The sequence below is a fragment of the Lonchura striata genome, chromosome 8 (genome assembly GCF_046129695.1).
Source record: "Lonchura striata isolate bLonStr1 chromosome 8, bLonStr1.mat, whole genome shotgun sequence".
NCBI lineage: Eukaryota > Metazoa > Chordata > Aves > Passeriformes > Estrildidae > Lonchura > Lonchura striata.
The window spans coordinates 30,793,347-30,814,486 of record NC_134610.1 but is presented as its reverse complement, the minus strand read 5'-3'; the positions used below and the strand labels follow the sequence as shown (position 1 = coordinate 30,814,486).

The 21,140-nt window shown below is 37.9% G+C and overlaps 1 protein-coding gene across 7 annotated transcripts in view; it reads left to right on the top strand.

The window, feature by feature from the left end:
- Window positions 1-17,071, top strand: part of PMS1 (PMS1 homolog 1, mismatch repair system component) — a 44,450-nt gene extending 27,379 nt beyond the window's left edge. For all 7 annotated transcript variants that reach the window (XM_021531397.2, XM_021531399.2, XM_021531398.2 and 4 more), the window contains 5 exons: window positions 214-1,109; window positions 5,077-5,532; window positions 6,070-6,200; window positions 14,784-14,944; window positions 16,651-17,071. In XM_021531397.2, the coding sequence (XP_021387072.2) occupies window positions 214-1,109; window positions 5,077-5,532; window positions 6,070-6,200; window positions 14,784-14,944; window positions 16,651-16,842 (1,836 nt within the window). In that variant the 3' untranslated portion in view covers window positions 16,843-17,071. The remainder of the gene's footprint in view (window positions 1-213; window positions 1,110-5,076; window positions 5,533-6,069; window positions 6,201-14,783; window positions 14,945-16,650) is intronic.
- Window positions 17,072-21,140: the final 4,069 nt, after the last annotated feature.

Sequence of the window (21,140 nt, the reverse complement as noted above, 5' to 3'; positions counted from 1 at the left end):
AATACATGTCACAAAATATTTGAAGCTGAAAGTGGCCAATTCAGAATCTGTTGGAATGTGTGAACGACTGAAATGCAGTGATCTGCCGAGATTTGTGTAAAAATTATTCCAAATATGAGCACTTTGCATATTGTTCTATATGCTTGGTATTTGACAGTTACATTTTCAGGTGCACTTGTGTGTGTGTATTTTCTTTTTTTTTTTTTTTTCCAGGAATCTGTCTTACTTGCAGTTGAAAATGTGTTGAAATCACTGTATGGGCCACTACCTGCTGCAGTCCCTGGTGAAAGTAATAAAACAGATGTTACCTCAGAAGACATGTTTGTTCGTAGAACAGACCAAACAGATGTGGCTGTTAATGAAATGGGACCATCTGGAAATGATGAGCTACATGCTCATACTTCATTCCTTTCACTCAGCAGTGATGTGCAAAACTGTCAAGCAGGAAAAAACACAGAGATCTGCTTAAATCATCAGACATTTAGTGGTGATAATGTACACAGTTGCTTGGACAAAAGAGAGGTTTCTAAGAGTGATACCTTTTCAGACAGTTCCTCAAATTTATTGTGTGAGGAAGAAAAGAATGAACAGAATATGGCTGATATTCAAAGTAATAGTGTTCCTGTGGACCCTGAATCTAAAAAAGCCAGTGAGCACCTTTTGAGTTCTGATAATACTGACAAAATAGATAAAAATGAGGAAATTTTAGTCCCTAAGGATTTACCTGAAATCTCTGCTGATAGTTGGAGTATGGGAAGTGCATTTAAAGACATTCTGGGAGACAAGCTGGAACCTGTTAAGATCTTGATTCCTGAAGTTGGAGGGACAACTAATAAGCAAAATGAATACACTGGTGAAAAAAGCAGTGATCCACAAAGCTCAAATCAAAGCATAAAGAAAAAAAATGTAATAAGTGAAAAATTTGGACATGTGACAGCTTATGACTTAATTAACAGCAAAATAATAAAGAAACCAAAGTCTGCATTTGAATTTTTCACACATGAGTGTCGTCCAAAATTGATAGATGATAATCCAAAGACCAGCATGAATGACATCCTGCTGACAATTGAAGAGCAGTGGAAGAATTTGAATGAAGAGGAAAAACAGAAGTAAGTTCAGGCTGTGTCTTGCTTCTGAATCTGGAAGCTACCAAAGAGTCACTTGTAATGAATTATAAAAACTGTAATGTTCCAGTTATTTACGAAAAAATAGATAATGAATTTTTTCTTCTCAAAATTAGAATCGGTATTGTTTCACATCAGAGTTGTTGTGTTTTGCTGTGTGCATTTGTGCACTGCAGATTGGAATGACTCCTTTTGCCACTGTGCTGTGCAGCAGTTGGATTAGGGACAGCAGTAGTTGGGGACAGTTCTGCTGAACAGTTACTTAAGATGACAGGCAAGAAACTGTTTGAATCCTACAAACTTCTAAGGGCAGCCTTTACAGTATCACTCCCGGGGCACTGTCCTTGAAAACCAGCATGGTGATGGATGAGGCACTGTAGAGTTCTTCAGAGGTTTTTCAAATTTATTACTATAAAATGAGAATTGTTTTTTAGGAACTTTAGGTACTTGAACACTGGGTAAATTCCATTCCTGTAAATTTTATTTGTATCCTAACCTAGGCTACCTCAGAATTGTATTTGCAAAACCTAGGCAAATGACACAGGGAGTTATTTTTTCCCCTAACCAGCTATTCCATTGCTGGTTCGGAGACTATAGTACAGTCTAAATTTTAATCTGTTTCAAACAAGACCAAATCTCATCCTGGATTACAGTCTGAATAGCTAAATTCTGTATTTTTCTAAAATGAATTGTCACTGAGTTTTTGAAATACATCTGCAAGAAAAGGAAATATTTTAATGTTCTGAATGTTAGCTGCATCAGAGTTAATTGAAACCTTTTCACCTAGCTTCTGGTTTACCCAAATGAAAGTTTATTACGCAAGCAACATGCCATGGTCACAAACCCATGCATGTGAGAAAGTGTTTTGTCCATCTCTGCATAATCAGAAATATTAATGTAATAGTAGAAATCTACTCCAATTATATTCATGCTTTTAATGAAATGAAACAAAAGGTTCTGCCAGCTGTTTCAGAAAATTTTAATTTGCTCTGCTTTAGCTTTTGAGATTTCATGGTTGCTTTCCTGGTACAACTGTTATGTTAAAGAGTGTGCCTACAGATTAACTTTGCATTAGTTCAGGAAGGAGACCTCTCTGGTAATCCAGTTTTCCTTATATGTAGTATTGAATGCAATATATTATACACAGTGTATATATATTTTCCTTATAAGTAGAATTGAATCCCATGGCTGTTGAGGGAAATGAAGAATTCGCCACTAGTTGTATCTATAGATACTAGCTTTGGTTTACTTTTCCACATTTATGACATTAAACTTGTCAGAGAATAGCCAATAGGAAGAGATGCACAGACAACTTTTCCTGCAGAGCAGCAATCCAGAAGGACTTGAGGCAGAGAACATAAGTCTTGCCTCCAGGTACTCTGGATAAATTGGGCCACCTAGAGGTAACAACAAATGCAAATACATCAGGGCAGCCAAGTGCCACCGCACTACTTCATGCCTCCTTGCTGGCACAACCCCACATTTCCTGGGCTCCACTCCTTCATCCTTCTGTGATAAACTCCTGCCTTGTGCAACGGGTGTGCATGGTTTCAGCATCTCTGTTTCTCTCGTGGCCCCTCCATCAGGTCTAAATTAATTTAAATCCCTTTTGGGAGAAGTGCAAGCACCAGATGTCTCGTAGTGACACAGGATGGCCTTTTCAAAACAAGCCAGCATTTATTACACAACCGGAATGTCAAATGTTATGGTCTTTAGGTTATAATAGAGGAGGAAAGCTCCGTGCATGTTCATGCTGGCAGCATCACATATCCCCCCTGCTTTGCAAAGGATTTCATTCCTTGCAGTCACTCAGTTCTTACTTAATACAGCTTGCATGTGTTTCTGGCCTTCATGTTTCCTGCGTATCAGGCTCAGGTAGGAGTGGGAAAAATCCCTCCAAGTGCCATAACAGTGGCAGGGGTAGTTACCCTGAAGGTGTAGGAAAGGTTCAAAGTTACACACATTGTCATGGGACTAACAAATCACCTTGTCAGCACTCTGCAGTAATTCTTCATGAGTAAATTTGTACCTTGGGAGAAACATTTTTTCAGGTAGCATGGTCTTTGCTGTCAGAGTTTGCAACAAATACTCAAATTCAGATTATTTGTCTTAAAAGGACGGAGAGACATGTATTAAAAGGGTTTTTTTAGTATGCTTGTTATTTTGTTTGAGTTTATGTTGCAAGGGGGAAAGAATATATCATTGGTCCATTTTTTTACTTAAACCACAGCTGCCTTTGAAACTAGACTTCATTCCACTTTTTGCTTACATCCAGTTTTGCAAATTTTCTTGGCTTTAGGTTTTGTAGCATCAGAAAAAGATCCTGAATTTGCAGTCTTAATTCACAAAGCAGAGAAATGCTGTTCTTGTAGCACTTGTTGATTATGTGTTCCTCTGTGGGAGGATTTTCAGAAGGGCAAAGGTGTTCCCTCATAGTTTGTAAATCTGCAGTTTTTCTTTGGTTCTGGGCAAATCACTGATATTGATGTGTATGAATTTGGAAGATGCTCACAATCAAAGTTTGTAAGACTAGAATTTTTCTGGTGGTAGCCTAAACTTACAGGCAAGTTGGACTTTGTTTGGAGGTGCATTTTGTATTATCAGTGATCACTGAAGGCTCAGTTCTCCACTTAAATATTTTCCTGCATTACAGTTAGGTCTATTCAATACAAAGTATTTATTGATCTGGTCAAAGCTGTAAATGAATTTGGGATTAAAAACAAGAATTGTTCAAGTGATTTCATCCATTCATTTTAAAAGGAGCAGATGTTTTTTATCTTAATGTTTGCTCCATATTTTCTAGGACGTGATTTATTGCAAGAAACTATTTAAGCTGACTTTTTTAGTTAACTAAATATTGGTACCATATGTGAATGCTAGCACATCATAATTAATTGCAAATGGTGACCCTTTTGTTGACCTTAATTTTCCAGCGTGCATACACATAATTGAATCAAACTGTTTCAGCAAGTAGCAATAAATAAATATGACCAGCTAAAATACTTATTTCCAATACTAACATATGATAGTACTACTTTTTTTTTTTGCTTTGTTTTAATTGAAGATTAGACTGGTTTGAATTACCTTCTAGAATTCAGAATATCAAATAAGGGCAAAAAGAGGGAGTTCAGCAAATCACAACCTTTGCTTTCACAAAAGTAAAATTCAGATGCAATAGACAAACATAAACCTGGGACCTATAAAAGTTTAGTTATCTCACTGACATTTATAAACTCATTAAGAATCCATTCATGTTGTAGAGGTTTAGTACGTAGTAATGTTTTAACTATTTAGACAGCATTTAGGAGTAGTTTTTTATTGACTGTTTTTGAAAAATCTGTAAGATTGATTATTACTTACAGATTTCTGTGATAGTCGTACATATCCTGTATTCTTACACTTCATATGGTTAATTTTAGGCCATTTGTAATCAAATATGCTTTTATTAACTAAGACCTGGGGCTTGGGAAATTATTCAAGCTCCAAAGTCCTGCCAGCCCCATGGCCTCCCCTGGAAGGCTGTAGCGCTCTAGAAGCTTAAATTACTTTGTGAATTGAGCTGAATGTGCTGGTGACAAAAAAACTCCTTCCAAAACTCTGCATTTGATTGCAAATTAAATAAGGAACTGAGGTGAAAAGAGTCTTGCTGTAGATCTTTCTATGATGCAGTCTATTCCATACAGTAATAGTTCCTCCCTGTTACAGTAATTGAGGTTTTGCTGGCTTTCTTGATGAAGGAAAATTTCCAGCTTTTGTTCAAGATGTGATGTAATAGAGGCACCGTCACCACCTCCGTCGCAGTGGGCAGCATGTTGATGTGGGTACTTGAATGGACCATGGATGTGATTCTTGGCTCTTGAAATGGTTACCTTTCCTTCTGCTTTAGTGTATTAGGGGTTGGAGTCTGGAGCTTTTTATCTGATGATGCTACTGGTTTGTTTTTTCCTTCAAGTTACGAAATAAAAGCCACTAAGGACCAGGAACGGTACAACAGAGAGGTCAAGAAAGCCAATGCACAGCCAATGCACCAACCAGCAAAGGAGGCAGAAAAACACAAACGCAAGTTAAAGAGTTCTGCATCTGACCAGCAGAAGCTTGACAAGATATTTCATAACCAGATTGAAAAGAAGGGGAAACTGGAACAGCCTGTGAAAATTGTGACAGTGCCTTTTGCTCTGAGTTCCTGTAGACGTCACCTTCAGAGGCCAGAGAGAAATGTTTCAGATGAACACGAGCTTTTCCTGATCCGTCGTCAGAGTTTTCCTGATGTCTGGATACTTGCTACTGAAAAAAATGTCAAGTTGCTGAATCCATATAGATTGGAAGAGGCCCTGCTATGTAAGAGATTATTGGTGAACCATAAGCTTCCTGTAGAGAAACTGGACACTCCAATTGTGTTAACAGACAGGTATAGTACTATGGAGCAAAAATGTGTATATTACTTGAAACATCAGTTGATAATTATTTACAGTAAACTCTGGCAAGGCCCTGTTTCCTAATGCTGTGCTTATTTGTGCACTCATCTATTATAACAGAGTTTTGGGTTTTACACTTTGGTCTTGAAGTACTGAGCACACTTGGTCTTACTCTAGTTGAAATAAGTATGATTTTTGACCAGTTTCATTAGTAGTGCAGCAAATACAAATTTCCTCCCCCAGAAGAAAATTAAATGCTTCACATTTTCACAATTTCACTGTAGCTGACTTTCCCCCAGGAATTAAGAAATTGCTGATAGAATTATTGTTACTGTATGCCTAAGCTTGGTCCCTCACTAAGATAAGTGAATAGTTCTCATTTTGATTCTTTAAACAATTGCTTTTCCAAAATACTTTATAAATTCTTGATGACTCCTCATCACTTGCTACCTTTTTCTGTGGTTTTTGCACACTTGTAATTTTCACGAGGGATGTTGGTTTTTAACACTTTGGGGATTTTTTTTTTCCAGTCTTATTGGTGGAGCTCAGTATATGGCTGCTCTTTATAAAATGCAGAAGAATTACCAGAGTTTCCATGGATCAGGTTATTTGTCAGATCCAAGGCTTGTAGCAAATGGATTCCAGATAAAAGTGATAGAAGGTATGATGGTTTTAAAATCTATTAGTTACATTGGAGCTTGTTTCCTATGATTTAATGATTTAAATTATTGTTAATGTGGATCATGTTATTCTGCATCACCTTGTCTTTTAAAGCACTAGCATTCTGCTTTCCTTAACATTGAGATTTTATTTCTTGGGATAGAATTTCTTCCACACAGAACACTGAGTAATGGAAACTGATGACTGAACAGAAAACTTTAATAGTATTTCAAAGAATTTCCTCACTCCTTTTTTTTTTTCCTCAAAATGCTAAATGCTCGTATCCTTAATGCCATTTTGATATAATTTAGAATAAACTGATAGGAATTCCTGAGACCAGGGCACCTTCCGCAAGTATGTGCTTTAGCTGACTACTCCTGTACTGCTGAGCAGTTGAGGAGGTCCAGTAAGAAGCTGGATCCTTGTTAATGTTATACTTTTCTATTAAAATTGTAACCCAGAACCCAAAGGGGCCAGCAAAGATACGGTCAAAGGATCACCACACCTTTTCTCAGAGTTTGATCTGAATATATTTTGGAGGAGTATACTTTTCAGTACCTCTGTTCATCACAAAAAAATGCATTTCATATAAGATTTTTTTTTTTTTTACTTTATCAAGAGAGCTCAAAGCTTACATCTTCTGAAGAACTCTTTCTAGGGATGCACTGGAAGCACAGGGGTGACGCAGGGTGGGTTCTGCAGATCACAAATTCTATAGCAGAATTCCAAGAAAAGCAAACGTCTTGGGGGTAGCACCTAGCTGACAGCTCAGGGAAAAGACTGGCCAGAAGAGCTGTTAGAAATGCTATATCTTCATGTGTTACAGATCCCCACATATGTACAGTGATGACAGATGTACTGTAACATATGGGATCTTTTAAGGGTAGGTACAAAAAGGGGATGTAGACCAACTCCTTCACTCTGAGGCTGGCTCTTGTGAAGAACAGCCAAAGCTGTTTTCCTTACTGAAGCATGCCCAGCAAAACCAAGGGAACTTCTTTCTGATTGACTAAATCTCTACATAAATACCAGTACCTTAGTAGAAGAGGTGTTGGTATTGACCATGATAATAATGGAGTAAGTGATTAGGGAAATAAAGCATGTACTGTAAGAGGCAGCTCTTACATGGTTTATTCAGACAAACAGATCTAAAGCTGAGGAGGTCTATTAGGCAAATATGGGAGAGAGGAATTGTGGCTTAGAAGTTTTGCTCACCAACTTTATTTTTTTTACCTCCTGATATTCTAAGTTTGCTCAAAATCTAAGTAATGTAATCTAGACATTAATAAATTGAATGTGAAAATTTGAAGACAATTCATTTTTCATCCTGGGTGAAGAGTTTAATTTCTAGTGTATTTCTAAGCAACAGCAGAGAGATGTTGATCAATCTTGTAGTAGTGCAGATGTGTCATGGTTTAACCATAGCCAGCAGCTCAGCCCCACACAGCCACTCATTCATTCTCCCCTCAGTGGGATGGGGAGAGAATTGGAAAGGTAAAAGTGAGAAAACTTGTGGGTTGACATATAAAGACTATTTATCAGGTGAAGTAAAAGTTGTTTACAGAAATGAAACAAAAAAAGGAATTAATTCACTGCTTCCCATGGGCAGGCAGGTGTTCAGCTATCCCCAGAAAAGCTGGGCTTCATCCTATGTAATGGTGATTTGGGAGGACAAACATCATCACAGCACTCCACTTCTTTCTCCTTCCCCCAGCTCTATGAGCTCGATGCCACCTGGTCTGGAATGTCTCTTGGGTCAGCTGGGGTCAGCTGTCCAGCTGTGTCCCCTCCCAGCTCCTTGTGCACCCCCAGCCTCCTCACAGGTGGGGTGGGGTGAGGAGCAGAAAGGGCCTTGATGCTGTGTAAGCCCTGCTCAGCTGTAACAAAAACATCCCTGTCTTACCAGCACTGCTTCCTGCACAAATCCAAAACAGCCCCATGCTACCTACTGTGAACAAAATTGGCTGTCTTGGCCAAAACTTAATGGCAAGCTACTTCTAAGACAGCTTGCTTAGTTTAAGAGCAGCATTGTAACACTATAATAGCAAAGAACTTGACACAGTAACTGGGAAGTAGTCTTCCCTTCCTGTGTTCCTAAGGCGTAAATTTAAGAAAAGGAAATCTCAAAGAAGCTGTTCTTGTTTGGTTTACAGGTAAAGTGCTTTGTATGCACTGTGGAGGTTGGTGAACCATAGGAATAGCCCAGTAAAGAATGGAAATCAAATTCAGTTCTTTGTCCCACTCTTCTATATTAAGTACTTGACTGAACAGTTAATAAAATGAGTCTTGTCAGTCATGTTTATAAGCTTATGCTGATGACATTATAGCAGTTACAGCCTTTTTTATTAAAAGAGCATGCCACTGTAACGAAGGTAGAAATACCAGCAAACAAATGGAATTTCTCCCAGCTTTTTTCCAACTGACCCAAGGATTTCCACTTAATCAGTTTCTTCTTTTTTCTAAACCTGTCCCTGAACTACACTGTCTTCTACAAATACTTAGTAGAGTAGAGTATCAGGTACTAATTTTTAACACTCCTACTGTGTCCTTCTGTGGGAATATCACTATGAAGTTTAAGGTTATTTAATTCATAGATTCTTTTATAATCTCTACAGAAGGAGACCTGCATATCAGGAGTGATTTGTCCCACTTAGACCTGAATATTCTGTAGGATTTCTCAACCCTGAGAGTACCAGCTTGTTTCATAAAACATCTTTCACAATCCTTATAGAAGCATTTCTTTTTTTTTATTGTCCATATTCAGTATCTGGTTTTGTGGGGTTTTTGAAATTCAGACACATCCTGAAAGAGAGGCATTCTGGTGGTTTTGAACTAGAATTTCCTTCAGAAAAGTTCTGTTTCTTCAGGATCTATTGTTAATTTTTTGGGCCAGAGCTTCCTGTTTTGTGTGATAAAGTCACAGCTTGCTGTGGAGAGGTCCTAGAATGGAAATGTGCCATTAACCCATGGTAACGGGACAGTTTCTCCTTAGCAGCATTCATAGGAGCACACCAAAATCCCATTCTCTGTGCATACGACCTTTGTAACTAATTTTTTCATAACTGCTTGGGTTAATTGGATCAGTCCTAGTATTTGCTATTTCTCAGCTGAACTGAACTATCAGCTCTTTCTCTCTGTCAGGGTCCACTGCAGCATACCAGAAGTCTGTGTTTTCCTCTGGGACTTCAGCCCTGATATGGTCATAATAGATACTCCTTTCTGACTGCTGATTGATTTCTCATTAATAGACACTTAATAGCACTTGTTAATATGCATGGCTTCCTTTTTCATCCTGAGTGAAGAGTTTTATTTTCTGTAGTAGAAAGTTTACTTTTTCTGACAGAGAGATCCTCTTATGTCACAAGCAAATTTGTTGATTGATTGATAGATTAATTGATTGATTACTTATTATTTGAATTTCAATTTGCAAGTGATATTTCTGGTAATTTCTTCTTGCAAAATAACAAGACTTTCTGTTGATCCATGCAAATAAGTCTGTGATGCTATCACTAGCTCTAAGATACCTCCTAAAACAAGAGCAAAGAAAATTTAGCTGTTCCAATTTGACATTCAGAAGTTTTAGTCATAGAAGAGGCTTTCCTTGACCCATGGTGGTTTCTTAAGAGGACTGTCAGTCTAGTAGATTGCACTGATTATTTGTTTAAATCTCTGCAGATATTCTTCTACCAAAGAAAAGCAGGACTGAGAGTATTGCTGCTCATTACCATATATTAAGTCTACTCATAATACTCAGATGCTAACTTGGAGCAGTGGACCTCTTGCCTTTGGTATTGTGCACTCCACTAGGACAGCTTCCTAGATAACTATCAATGCCTTAAGTTTTAGCTTTCATATTTTCCAAGATTCTGTACTGCCTTAATGTGTAACTCTGAACTTCATATAAAGTGTTAGCAAGTTTTCTTCACAGTTTAGTAAGACAAAACAATCCTTTTCCAGCCTGAGAACCAAGGACACCATTACAGCTTCAGGCCCAAAAACTGTAAACAATGGCAAATTGAGGAGAGCAATCTGAGAGGATGGGATTCATAACCTGAAGCTGTAATTGGACAATTAACCCAAATATGTAAATGAACCAAAACTTACACTCATGACCTGGTGTGTCCATCTTGGATAGAGCCACAGCCAGGCTCCTGTACTGCCCAAGGTGTACCCTTTGAAGACCTTTAAAAAAATTCCTACTTTATTCCTTTAACTCTGTCTAGCCTCTGTTCCAGGTAGCCTCTCTAGGCATCGCTATAATGATTTAAATTTAAATATAAGGCCATAGATTTGTATTCCTTATTTCCTTGTGGTTTTGGGGTGTTTTGCAGATCTGGCTGCTTATTTATTTAAAAAAAAGCCCTGAGCAGCTGTCTTAATCTGGAAGGTAACCAGCAATTCCTGTGTTGCATTAAGTTTGTATCTCAACTGATCTTTTTAAAAAATTCTTCTTTGCAGTTAAGAATCTTAGCTTCTGGTAACTTGTGGCACAGAGGGGCTTTTTATGAAGATTTTCATTCTTATGGTTTCTTACTTGAAAAACAACCCACCCAGAAAGTATTATTTTTTCCATATTTGGATGACGTATTAGGGGCAGTGTCATTCATAGGATAAAAAAAATTATTCATTCTTTAATCTTGCATTAATCTTGGGATTAATACTCAGAAATTGAATCTTACTTCCTTGCAGTGCTTGGACTTCATAGAAATACAACTCTGTTCTTTAATGACCAATACCTTTTAGTGGGGTGGTTCTGATTTTTATTTACTTTCATACCAGGACTCTTTCTCACAGGCCTTGCTCTGAACCCCACAGCACCATGTAGCACTAGATATACTACTCTTAGTAGGTTTCTGAAAGGTCTAATTAGCTGTTTACTTCCTGAAAATAACTCAGTTGCACATGGAGTTTTGTTCTTGTTCTGCCATTTTGGTGGGAAAACTCCTTAAATGTCTGTATTTTCACAAATGGGTGTTAATTTTTGCAAGAGTGTGGAGGCCTTACTTGCCTATTGTTTCATTTGAGGATATCTGCCTCTTGAATGTGCTCTTGCTAGAAGACAGAAAGGAAATCTACCTTTGCTCTCTTCAAAGATTCTATATGACTGCAGCCAAAATTGTTCCAGGTATCCTAGATTTTGGAAGTGTCCCATCTGCTTCATGTTTTTGGTAGGCTAAGGTCTTTGTATTATCTTCCTGTTTCTCTTAACATTAACTGTTCATCAGTCTAAGGAGTTTTTCAACTAGATTTTTCTCTGGATAGCTCACAGTGAAAAACATGTTGTGAAATAGCCAAGAAAACACTTCTTGCTGTCAGTGTGTCAGTTAGACAAAATCAATGGTTTCTTTGTGGAATGTGCCAGTTGTTGTAATTTGCAAAGCTGTGACGCTGAGCTCCAGTCTGTCTTCCACTGCCCTGCTACCCCCTCATGTTCTACCCTTACTGAGGCTTCAAGTGATGCTACCTTTGGGAGAGCAGTCTGTTTGCTTTTACTTAATAAAGCAAATTACTTAATACTCGGTGTTCTGGGACCTGCCAGGCATTTGTTTGCTCACAGTGACCCCTACGTGCAGGGAACACTTCAAGAAGTAAGATGGATTACTTTCTGTCCAGTTCTTCTTAAGATGTGTTTATTATATGTGCCTTCACTGCACATCTGTCTGTTTGCCTTTGGGAAGGGCCTAGAGAGAGATGAGAATTCTTGCTGGAGAGGAACTGAGACCAAGAACACACCTTAGCTGGTATTGTATCAATGCTGGGTCTTGGGCCATGCTCCAAGGGAGGCTGTTAGGGTAGAATTGTCTGCCTTATGTAGTCAACATAACTATGTCCAAAGAATGTGCTTATAAGGCCTCAAAGAGCAGTAATAAGTAAATATCCCATTGTTCTTGGTGATAGAAACTGCCTCAGCTCTTGTAACCCACCAGTGGAAAACCATGCTGAAATTTCATTTTGGTATTTTGACCATAGACTGGGAGATAGACAGTGTTACAGTGTCACCTAATATATGTGGCAGTTGGAAGGGAAAAGTTTTTTCTTGGCCATCAAGAAGGAATTATCCAAAGATGATGGTAAATGCTTTGTTTGGAAGGAGAAAGGGGAAATTTGTAACAATGAGAAATCCACATTTTTACTCATTTGAAAGCTAGTTTATTTGTTCATGGAAACACTTTCCTTGGAAGTTGCAAAGTATTTCAGAGAAACTACTATGGCAACTGTTTGAGAACTGCTGTTTGAATACTCAAAAATCCTAATATATATTTTATCAAAAATTTACAAGTACACTGAGGTTTAGACATCTGCTTATACCATCAAGTGTTGCCAGTATCAGAGTTCCTGCAGAGGCTTGCATGCTTGCATGCATGTTAATCAGCATGCAACAGGGCTACTTTACAATTTAAAGAATGTTAGCAGGAAAGGAGAGTGGCACACAAACAGAAATACTAAAGAAATAAATCTCCCTTAGGCGTGGTTTGTATTGTTTGTTCTTACATTAAACTCTTTCAAGTCCACTTTGACTTTCAGATGAAAGAGGAAAATGTTGAAGTCAAATCTGGCAGTCAGAATTTGCAGATGAAACAATGGCTATTGGTGAAGTTGAAGAGTATATGACAAAATGTTCTGCAAATTCAGAACCTCACTGTCATAAAATTTTAAAAGGAAGCACAGGAAATACAGGTTTTTAAATTGAATGTCTAAATACCTGAAACTTAAAAAAAATTGTGTCCTGTCTTTGGTAACAAATAGAGGGTAATTATTAAAAGGCTTTCAGATAGACTAAGTTCTAATTTTAGAGAGAAAGCAGCATAATCAAATGGTCTGGAATAGTTCCTCAAATCTAATCTGTAATTAAATCAAAAACAGGACAAAAATTAAGATAAAAGAGTTGAAGGAGATGTTAAAAAGAAATCTTAATCTTTTCCTTCTGCTCCTTACTGACAGGCTTGCCCATGGGGAAATATTAGCATAGTACATCATCTTTTCTCACCTTTATATATGGCAAACTTTCATATAATTTAACATTTTGCTTTAAGCTGAATCTGAACACAGGTTTTTACAGTATTCTATTAAAATATGTCTCTGCTTGCTAGCTGCAACTAGGGAAAAGCAGCTTGAAAAAGAGAAGGAAGACAATGCTGACTGCAAAATGAAATAAAGTTTCAGATGTAAAGCAGTATTTAATACATGGCTGGAAGAAGGTAGTGTGATTTTTGGGAGGAGGGAGGATGAGAGGCTGTTCCCTATATCAGATTCCTACTGGTCAAAGTATCTCATGCCATGAAGCTTAAAAAGGCCCAAGAGCACTATTTGCCCAGTGATACACCCATATTTAGGAAAAGTTTCAACCTGCACAGTTATTCTGTTCACTTCATTTAACGACTGTCAGATAGTGTCTGGACATGGATAACTCAGCTTCATTCTGCCAGCTAATGAAAGTACATCTTGCTGACTTATATTTCTCTCACTTCTGAAATATTTCATGTTTCTGTTTGGATTAGGAACAGGAATTATCCCTTGTAAGTGTTTGTTAGTTTAATCCACCTTGGAGCAATCTATTTGTCTCCATCTCTTTTGACTTTACAAAAGCCATTTGTGACCTTAGCTGAAGGTAATTTATCCTACCTGGCTGGAGTCATTACACAAGAATGGATTACTAATTTCATTAGTAATTCTGTTTTTCTATGTCTGTGTTAAAGTTTGTACTTGTTAGACTTGTAGGGGAGGAAAAGAGAAGTTAGCTGGGCAGGTTGTACTGAGGTTTCTGTGTACCCAAAGTGAATGAGAGGATAGTCTGAAGGGTTGAATAAGAATATGTGAGCCTGACCATCAGAGTACTTGCTTTTAACTGGGAGTGGAAAAAAAGTTGCTATACCTGAACAACTTCAATCAATTTTCCTTCTTTACATGTGAATAAGAAGGAAAATCATATAGACCTCAACGCTTGAATAGATACTCTGTTAGAAAGGCTGTTTAATTTTTTATTCATCATTCCTACTCAGTGTTACCTGCTCCAGAAGTGATACCATGTGAATGATAATATAAAGTCAGTCACAGAGCCTCTAGTTTTATGGATTTGAGTTTTTTCTCTGATGTGGTAGGAGAAAAAATTGCTTTTTATTTCAGTAGAATCCAAATTTGTTATGATAACATTTGAACTCTACAGATGTTTACACCACTTATATAGGAAATAGTCCCAACACTGTTTTAATTTTTTTCAATCTAAATTGTGTTTTATTGCTAGCTTCAACTTTAATTTTATGTATGTTTAATTAAAGTCACAGAAGCTTTAATTAAAGCTGTGCTCAATACTAGGAATGCTGCAAATGTTTTAAGCATTAAACAGTGCCAGCTAGGATTTGGATTAATGTAAGCTGAGACATTTGTGATGTGAATAAACACACATCATCATAATGAAACATTGTGCAAATAAATGCTTTTCATTCCAAGGGAGGGAAAAAAAAGTTTCCTAATTGTATTGAACTAAAGTGCTAAATTACTATGCATCAGCTTAATTTTCTGTGAATTGCTATAGAATAGAAATCAAAGCAGTGGATGAATTACTGTTTTGTTTTTGTATTTTCAGGTGTTTCGGCTACAGAAAGTCATCTGGAAATAGAAGGGATGGCAAATTGTCTGCCATATTATGGAATTTCTGATTTGAAAGAAATTCTGAATGCAGTAGTTAACAGAAATGCAAAGGAAGTATGTGAATGTAGGCCTCTCAAAGTGATAAATTACTTGGAGGTGAGGCAGAAGCTTTCTTTTAGTATTAGCCAACTAAACTTGTAATAATTCCTGAAACAGCTTGGAAGTCTTTCTTCAGCTTTGCATTTTAATTAATTTAATTGTGTTCTAAACAGAAGTTACTATTGAAAAAGAGAGTATCATATCCTCTCTGAGTTTGTATATTCCTTACCAAAATGCTTCCCTCAGATATACCCAAAAGTAGTCACCCAGTGTGATATAACACATGCCAAAAGGTGATTTTCACAAAGCATTTCCTCTGTAAGGCATTTCTCCATGTTAGGATACAAAACTGCCACAGAATAGCAGTGACTCATTCTGTGCAAATAAATAAATTGTCCATCCAAAGACAACTAATAGATGTGGTACTAGTTAAAGCTGGTGTAACCAACAGTAGTAGTAATCACTTCTTCACTAATGCTCTTCAATTCCAATTCTCTTCAAAAAGGTTACCAAAATACATGCAAAGCCTCTTCTTACTTAAACATTTATAACATACCTTCCTAAATTATTTGAAACTGGGACCTAGGCACATACTGACACAGAGTATGTGTTTTACCTTTGAAGCATTATTGCACAAATCTTTCCCTATCTTTTGGGGGTAGTAAGCTGCCTTTGCAGCAAGTGATTCTGTTCTGTATTACTGAACCACTCCCATGCACTCAGGAAAGAAGCTTAAAGAAGGGATAAGTTCAGTGTTGAGACAGGAATGGTTTGTAAAAAAAATCCAGAGAACTGTAAAAGCTGTTATTCAGAAATAAGCACTGAATTTTTTGACCACTCTGGGAGGTTAAACACTGGAAATGCCATTCACTGTCATGTTCAGAATCACAACTTTAATTATTCATTTCATGTCTGAGCAGGCAGCATGTCTGCAGCTTTTGCTGTCAGTAGATAGATGCAGAAGAAAGCATAAGGTAATAGTTGAAGCAGCAGCCTTCCAGGGTATAAAACAGTCCACAGTGATCTTTTTCCCACTTGGAGGAGTGGGAGAAAATCTCAGACAAAGAAAATGAGATGATTTAGATTAAATCATTATGAATAGTGCTCAGGTTTGTACAGTATGAAGGGAGGCTGTGTGCCACATACATTTCTGTCTAGGTAACATGACTTAAGTACAGAAGTCAGTGGCAGGAAGACCCATCTTAGAGGACGAAAACATCTTTTTGAAGTTCCTTAGTTCTTTGGGGGTGGATACTTGAGCAGTCACTTCTGCTTTCTAGGGTTAAGTAGATGCAATAGACCATAGTAAATAGAAATTAATCTATGAAGTTTTGCTATAGTATTTAAAAATTGTATTTACTGACTTCTTGAATTAATTCATTATACTTCTAAAGTTTGTGGTGTGAAATGTGTCTTGTGAACTGGTAAACATGTACAGCCGATGCTGGTGACAACAGGAAATCAGAAACAAAAAAAAAAAAAAAAAAAAAAAAAAGCATCTTGCAGAAATAGGCTAAAGGAGTGCAAACATAACCAGGGGGCTGACTGTGCATGCCTCCATTGTAGAAATGTCATGAACTGACCAGTAAGAAATGTTTAAAGTTATATTTAGATTTCTGAGATTTTGAATATTTAGCAACAGAAAAGGATGACCTTTAAACAGTGAGTTTTTAATTCTGCTTTCTGGTAGCCACAGGCTGATGGTGCTAAAAAGTGGTACTTTAAAACTATTGGGGTTTTGATTTTGTTTTTCCTTTCCACAGGGAGAAGCAGTACGTTTAGCTCGGCAGCTGCCCTTACATTTGTCAAAAGAAGATGTGCAAAACACAATTTACAGGATGAAGCAACAGCTTGGAAAGGAAAATAAAGGCTGTGTTCATGGTCGTCCTTTTTTTCATCACTTAACAGATATTCCAGAAGTTGACAAGCACAACTCCATGGAAATTATTCAGTAAATGGAACATTTTGTTTGAGGTCATACTTCTCTTGCTTAATTTTGATCACTACTCTGTAATTTCAGTATGTTTTGTGCAAAGCTTTTGTTTAATGACTTTTCATTGTGCATGTTCACCTCCTAAAGACTTTATTTAAATAAAAATGCTACTTGAAAACAGAAAAAAATACTGTAAAAAAACAACTCACCACTGTTTTTTTAAAAATACTTTATTAAAGAAATGTTCTCAACTGGTTTCCCCCTTCTCTTATTACTGCAGGTTTAGAAATACCAGTATGTCAGAATTTTTTACATGTGAAGTGGTTAGAAGTTGCTTTCAACAGAGCATGGCAAAGTTTATTATACTAAAGACATCAGCTGTTAATATTCAAAGGAATGCCAGATAGCTGTAAGTATATGCATATGGCATTGCCATATGCAGTTATTGTAGTTAGACTTCTAAGGTGTTGTATTTCTATTTGGAAATTCTTAGCTCATGTAAATGAGTATTGACAGTCCTAGTGCCCAATCTCCAAAGATTATAAACTTACAGAAGTATGGATCTTAAAAGTACAGTACAAAAGTTTAAAAACTTCAGATCAACAAAAACTGGCCAGTTCCTTGAAAGCAGAATGGATGTGAGTCACGGGAGCACAGGTTAGCACTAAAATCAGGTGCCCATGGATGTTTATTGGTGCAGTGTTATGCACAAACTGTTTGGGGGTGGGAAACATAAACTGTCCTCCCTCAGGGAGAATATGGCATAACTAGGGCATAGTCTGCTATATAGAGAGCTACTGATTTTGGTAAACTGGTTCATTCTCTTTCTACCAGAACACAATGTTTACTCTATTTCAAGTAGTGGCCTACTTCTGTAAACCTACCCTCTAGGCCTTCTGTGCACAGCAGATGCCTTGTCTCTGGAAGAATTTTTTTTAAAGTTTCAAGCTCACCTGAAAATTCCTGTTTATCCCCAGCTGTTGTTTACAAACCATGGCACTGTGAAAATGTGGTGGTAGGACCTAGCTTTGTAGTATTTCTGTAGCTGCTGGGTAAAGGGTTGAAGGTTGCTGAAAGGCACAAATGCAAGTTAGTTTGTGGACAAGAGTGTTGGACCAGACAAGAAAATGTAGTGTTTGAATGTGTAAATCACTGATGCTGAACTGGTGAAACTAATTTAAGAAATCACATCACAGCCATACATCACAACATGTAAATTCTAACCTGAAAGGCAATGATTATCTTTTCCACAGAGCCTGTTACAACAGAACAAGAGGGAATAGTTTTAAACCAAAGGAGGATCGATCTAGATTACATATAAGAAAAGTGGTTTACAATGAGAGTGGTAAGGCACTAGAACAGGTTACCCAGCACACAGTAGATGCCCCATCTGTGGAAATACCCAAGGTCACGTGGCATGGGACTCTAGGCAACTCGATCTACTGAAGATGTCCCTGCTCACAGCAGGGGAGTTGCACTGGGTGACCTTTATGATTATTTCTTTATGCCATTAAAGGAAGTTTGTCCTTTTCATAAAGAGCAAGGATGATCAGAGGGCACAAGCAGGATATCTTTCCAAGCTTAATGGTAGCAAGGTACAAAATGAGAATGTCACTTGCAAACTGGACACTTGGCTTTAAATGTCACTCAGTGCAGAAGATGTGAATTTTTAGAATCGAAGTGAGAAGGTAGATGGAGACAGAGAAAGGAGACATGACCCTTGGCTCTGATGGGGAAACAGGATCCCAGCCTTGCATGGGATACAGAAGGTTCTAGTTTGTTTATTTTTATTCTTGTTGGAATACAAATTCGGAGAGTTTAGAGGGGTGCCATTACAGTGAAAAAAGCCAGATGCAAGCTGCAGAATGGAAGTTTATCTCCTGACTAAGGTTGTTGGAAATTAAATTAATGTGTGCACCACTTTTAGTCAGTTTGGAGTACAATATACAGTATTTAATGAGATTAATAATGACTGCTTCTTTTCCAAAAGGTAAGATAGCTATATCATAACTATACTGAAGCCAGTACTAGTATCTTTCCTAACACTTGAGTCTACATCAAGAGGACAAGTGTTTATTGGTATTCAAGCACTAGACTGAGGACAAAAATTGGCAAATGGTATTCACAGGTGCCAGAGTGGATTTAGTTGCTATGGAAGCAAATTAGCATCAAGATTTTAAGTGCAGGTGCACTGGGTTAGGCAGTTGTGAGCTGGGGCTTCCCTCTTTTCCTCACTGTGTTTGCTGGCCCTGCACCTCAGAGAGCTGCTCTGGAGTTCTTCATTAGGTGCGTGTACGTACAATTTGTTTGATGTCTCTGGGGGCTGTTGTGTGGCTGGGTGCCAGAGGGAGTGCTGGAGCATGGCTTTGGAGCTGTAAGTCTGAGTGTCTCCCCACCACAGTACTCATGGTTGTGACTGCAAGCTGAAACTGGGAGTTATACTGTCATTCTGATGGGAGATGGCTTTAGATAGGACAGGGTGGAGGTCTCTCCTTGATTTATCTGGTGTGAACAAAAAGAAGTGTTACTTTCTGTTTCTAGAGATGTTCTCACTGATGCCTCTAGTGGTGCATCCATTTTATGTTTTTGTTTCAACAATGGAAATACCCCAGTTCTAGGTTTACAAGTTTGAAGAAGTTCGATGGTATGCCTGAGGTGGCAGTTCTGGAGAAGGAAGCATCTGCCATTGCATCAGCATGGGGTGCTATATACTAAACCCCACGAAACTCTCGGGGAAACACACAAAGGCTGTCTTTGCCTGCACTCGGTCCGTCCCCAGCTCTGTGGGCAGCTTGTTTAAAAGGGAGTAAACCTGAAATGTGCCACGTTGGCGGGAGTTGCAGATTGCCGAGCTTGACCTCCTCGCAGGGAGGAAGCGCTGCGGAGCGGAGCGTGGCGGGCGCGCGTCCCAGCGGCCAGCGAGGGGCAGCGCCTTGTGCCCCACGAGTGGCCGGGCCGGGGCACGCCGGGGACTTCTCGGATTTGCGCTGCCCTCTGCTGGCATTTCGGGTTGGTACAATTTGGGCTTAAAATTGAGGTCTGGGGCTGACCGTGGATGGACATTGTTCCTTCCATACTTGGAGGCATGTCAAAGCGTTATTGTTTACCTTGCTCCTCGTGGTGTGCATGTTTGCTTTCCTAAAATACACCTAGGGCAGGTAGCAGTGTTCTCTAGGGGAGGGTCAGGAGCTTTCCAGTCCAAAGCCTTTTGGTTGTACATAGCTTTGCATTTTTCAAAGGATTGTTCATCTCATTGGTTGGGCAAGGTTTGGCTCTGGTGGTGTGTTTGCACCTCAGGAGTCTCCTTCACCCAAATTCTGAGAAGTTGCACATTCCTTTAATGGGATACCGCTGAATATCAATTTAACTTTATAAATTGAGGGAAATCTCATTGAAAAGAAAAAGTATTTTTCCTTGCATGTAAGTATGGGTATGAACATGAAATTGAGGTAGCGCCGTGTGTCTTTTCTCAGTGTAGTAGGAATCTTATTAATGAAGTTTCTGTTCCAGTTAACCAATGTGTTTGTGAAGGAGTTTGGACTATTTCTTGTTTGGTTGGTTTTTTTTTCCCTTCATCATGAATAGTATAGTTCAGAGAACTATAGCAAAACCAGAGGAACATCGAAGTTATTTCAGGAGCACTTAGGAGTCATTGGCAACAGTAAAATCTAGATGATGGAGTTTGGGATTTGTTAGAATGGATTCTCCTCTATTTCCATATTCTGATATTAATATTCATTAAATATTTAAAATACCTATCAATAGGAACAATATTGCCAAGCACATTATTTAAGTCTCAAGGATTTAATTCCTTTTGTTTTCTCCTGTAAACTTTCTGGTGTTACTTCAATGAAAGTTGACTTCCGCAAATAACTTTTTTGATTTTTGAAAGGGTTGTAAAATTTGGTCTTCAGCGTTTGTTTTATCTTCTGTAAAGGAGGTCAGGCTTTGGTTTTGTATTGGGGTTTGGTTTCTTCTAAATAAACTTATAATTCTGAATTTATTTTTTGGCTGCAATAGAATATTGAAGGATTCTTGAGAATTTTGTTTCATTTGTACCCAGCATTTAACAGGATGAGTTAGCAATCATAAGAAACTTCAGGTACATCCATTTAATTTTGCAAATGGAAGGCTACCAGAACTTGCTTTTATTTTTTTCCCCTCTCTCCCTTTCTATTTAAGTATGGAGTATCATATCTGAAATTATGGAGAGTATAAATGTGGAAATGTTAAATCTTTTGTTAATGGCTTCGAATTAAGCACACATTGTTGCAGATGATTTGGAGGACTTATTTAAAGTAAATATACAATTTCAAGCTC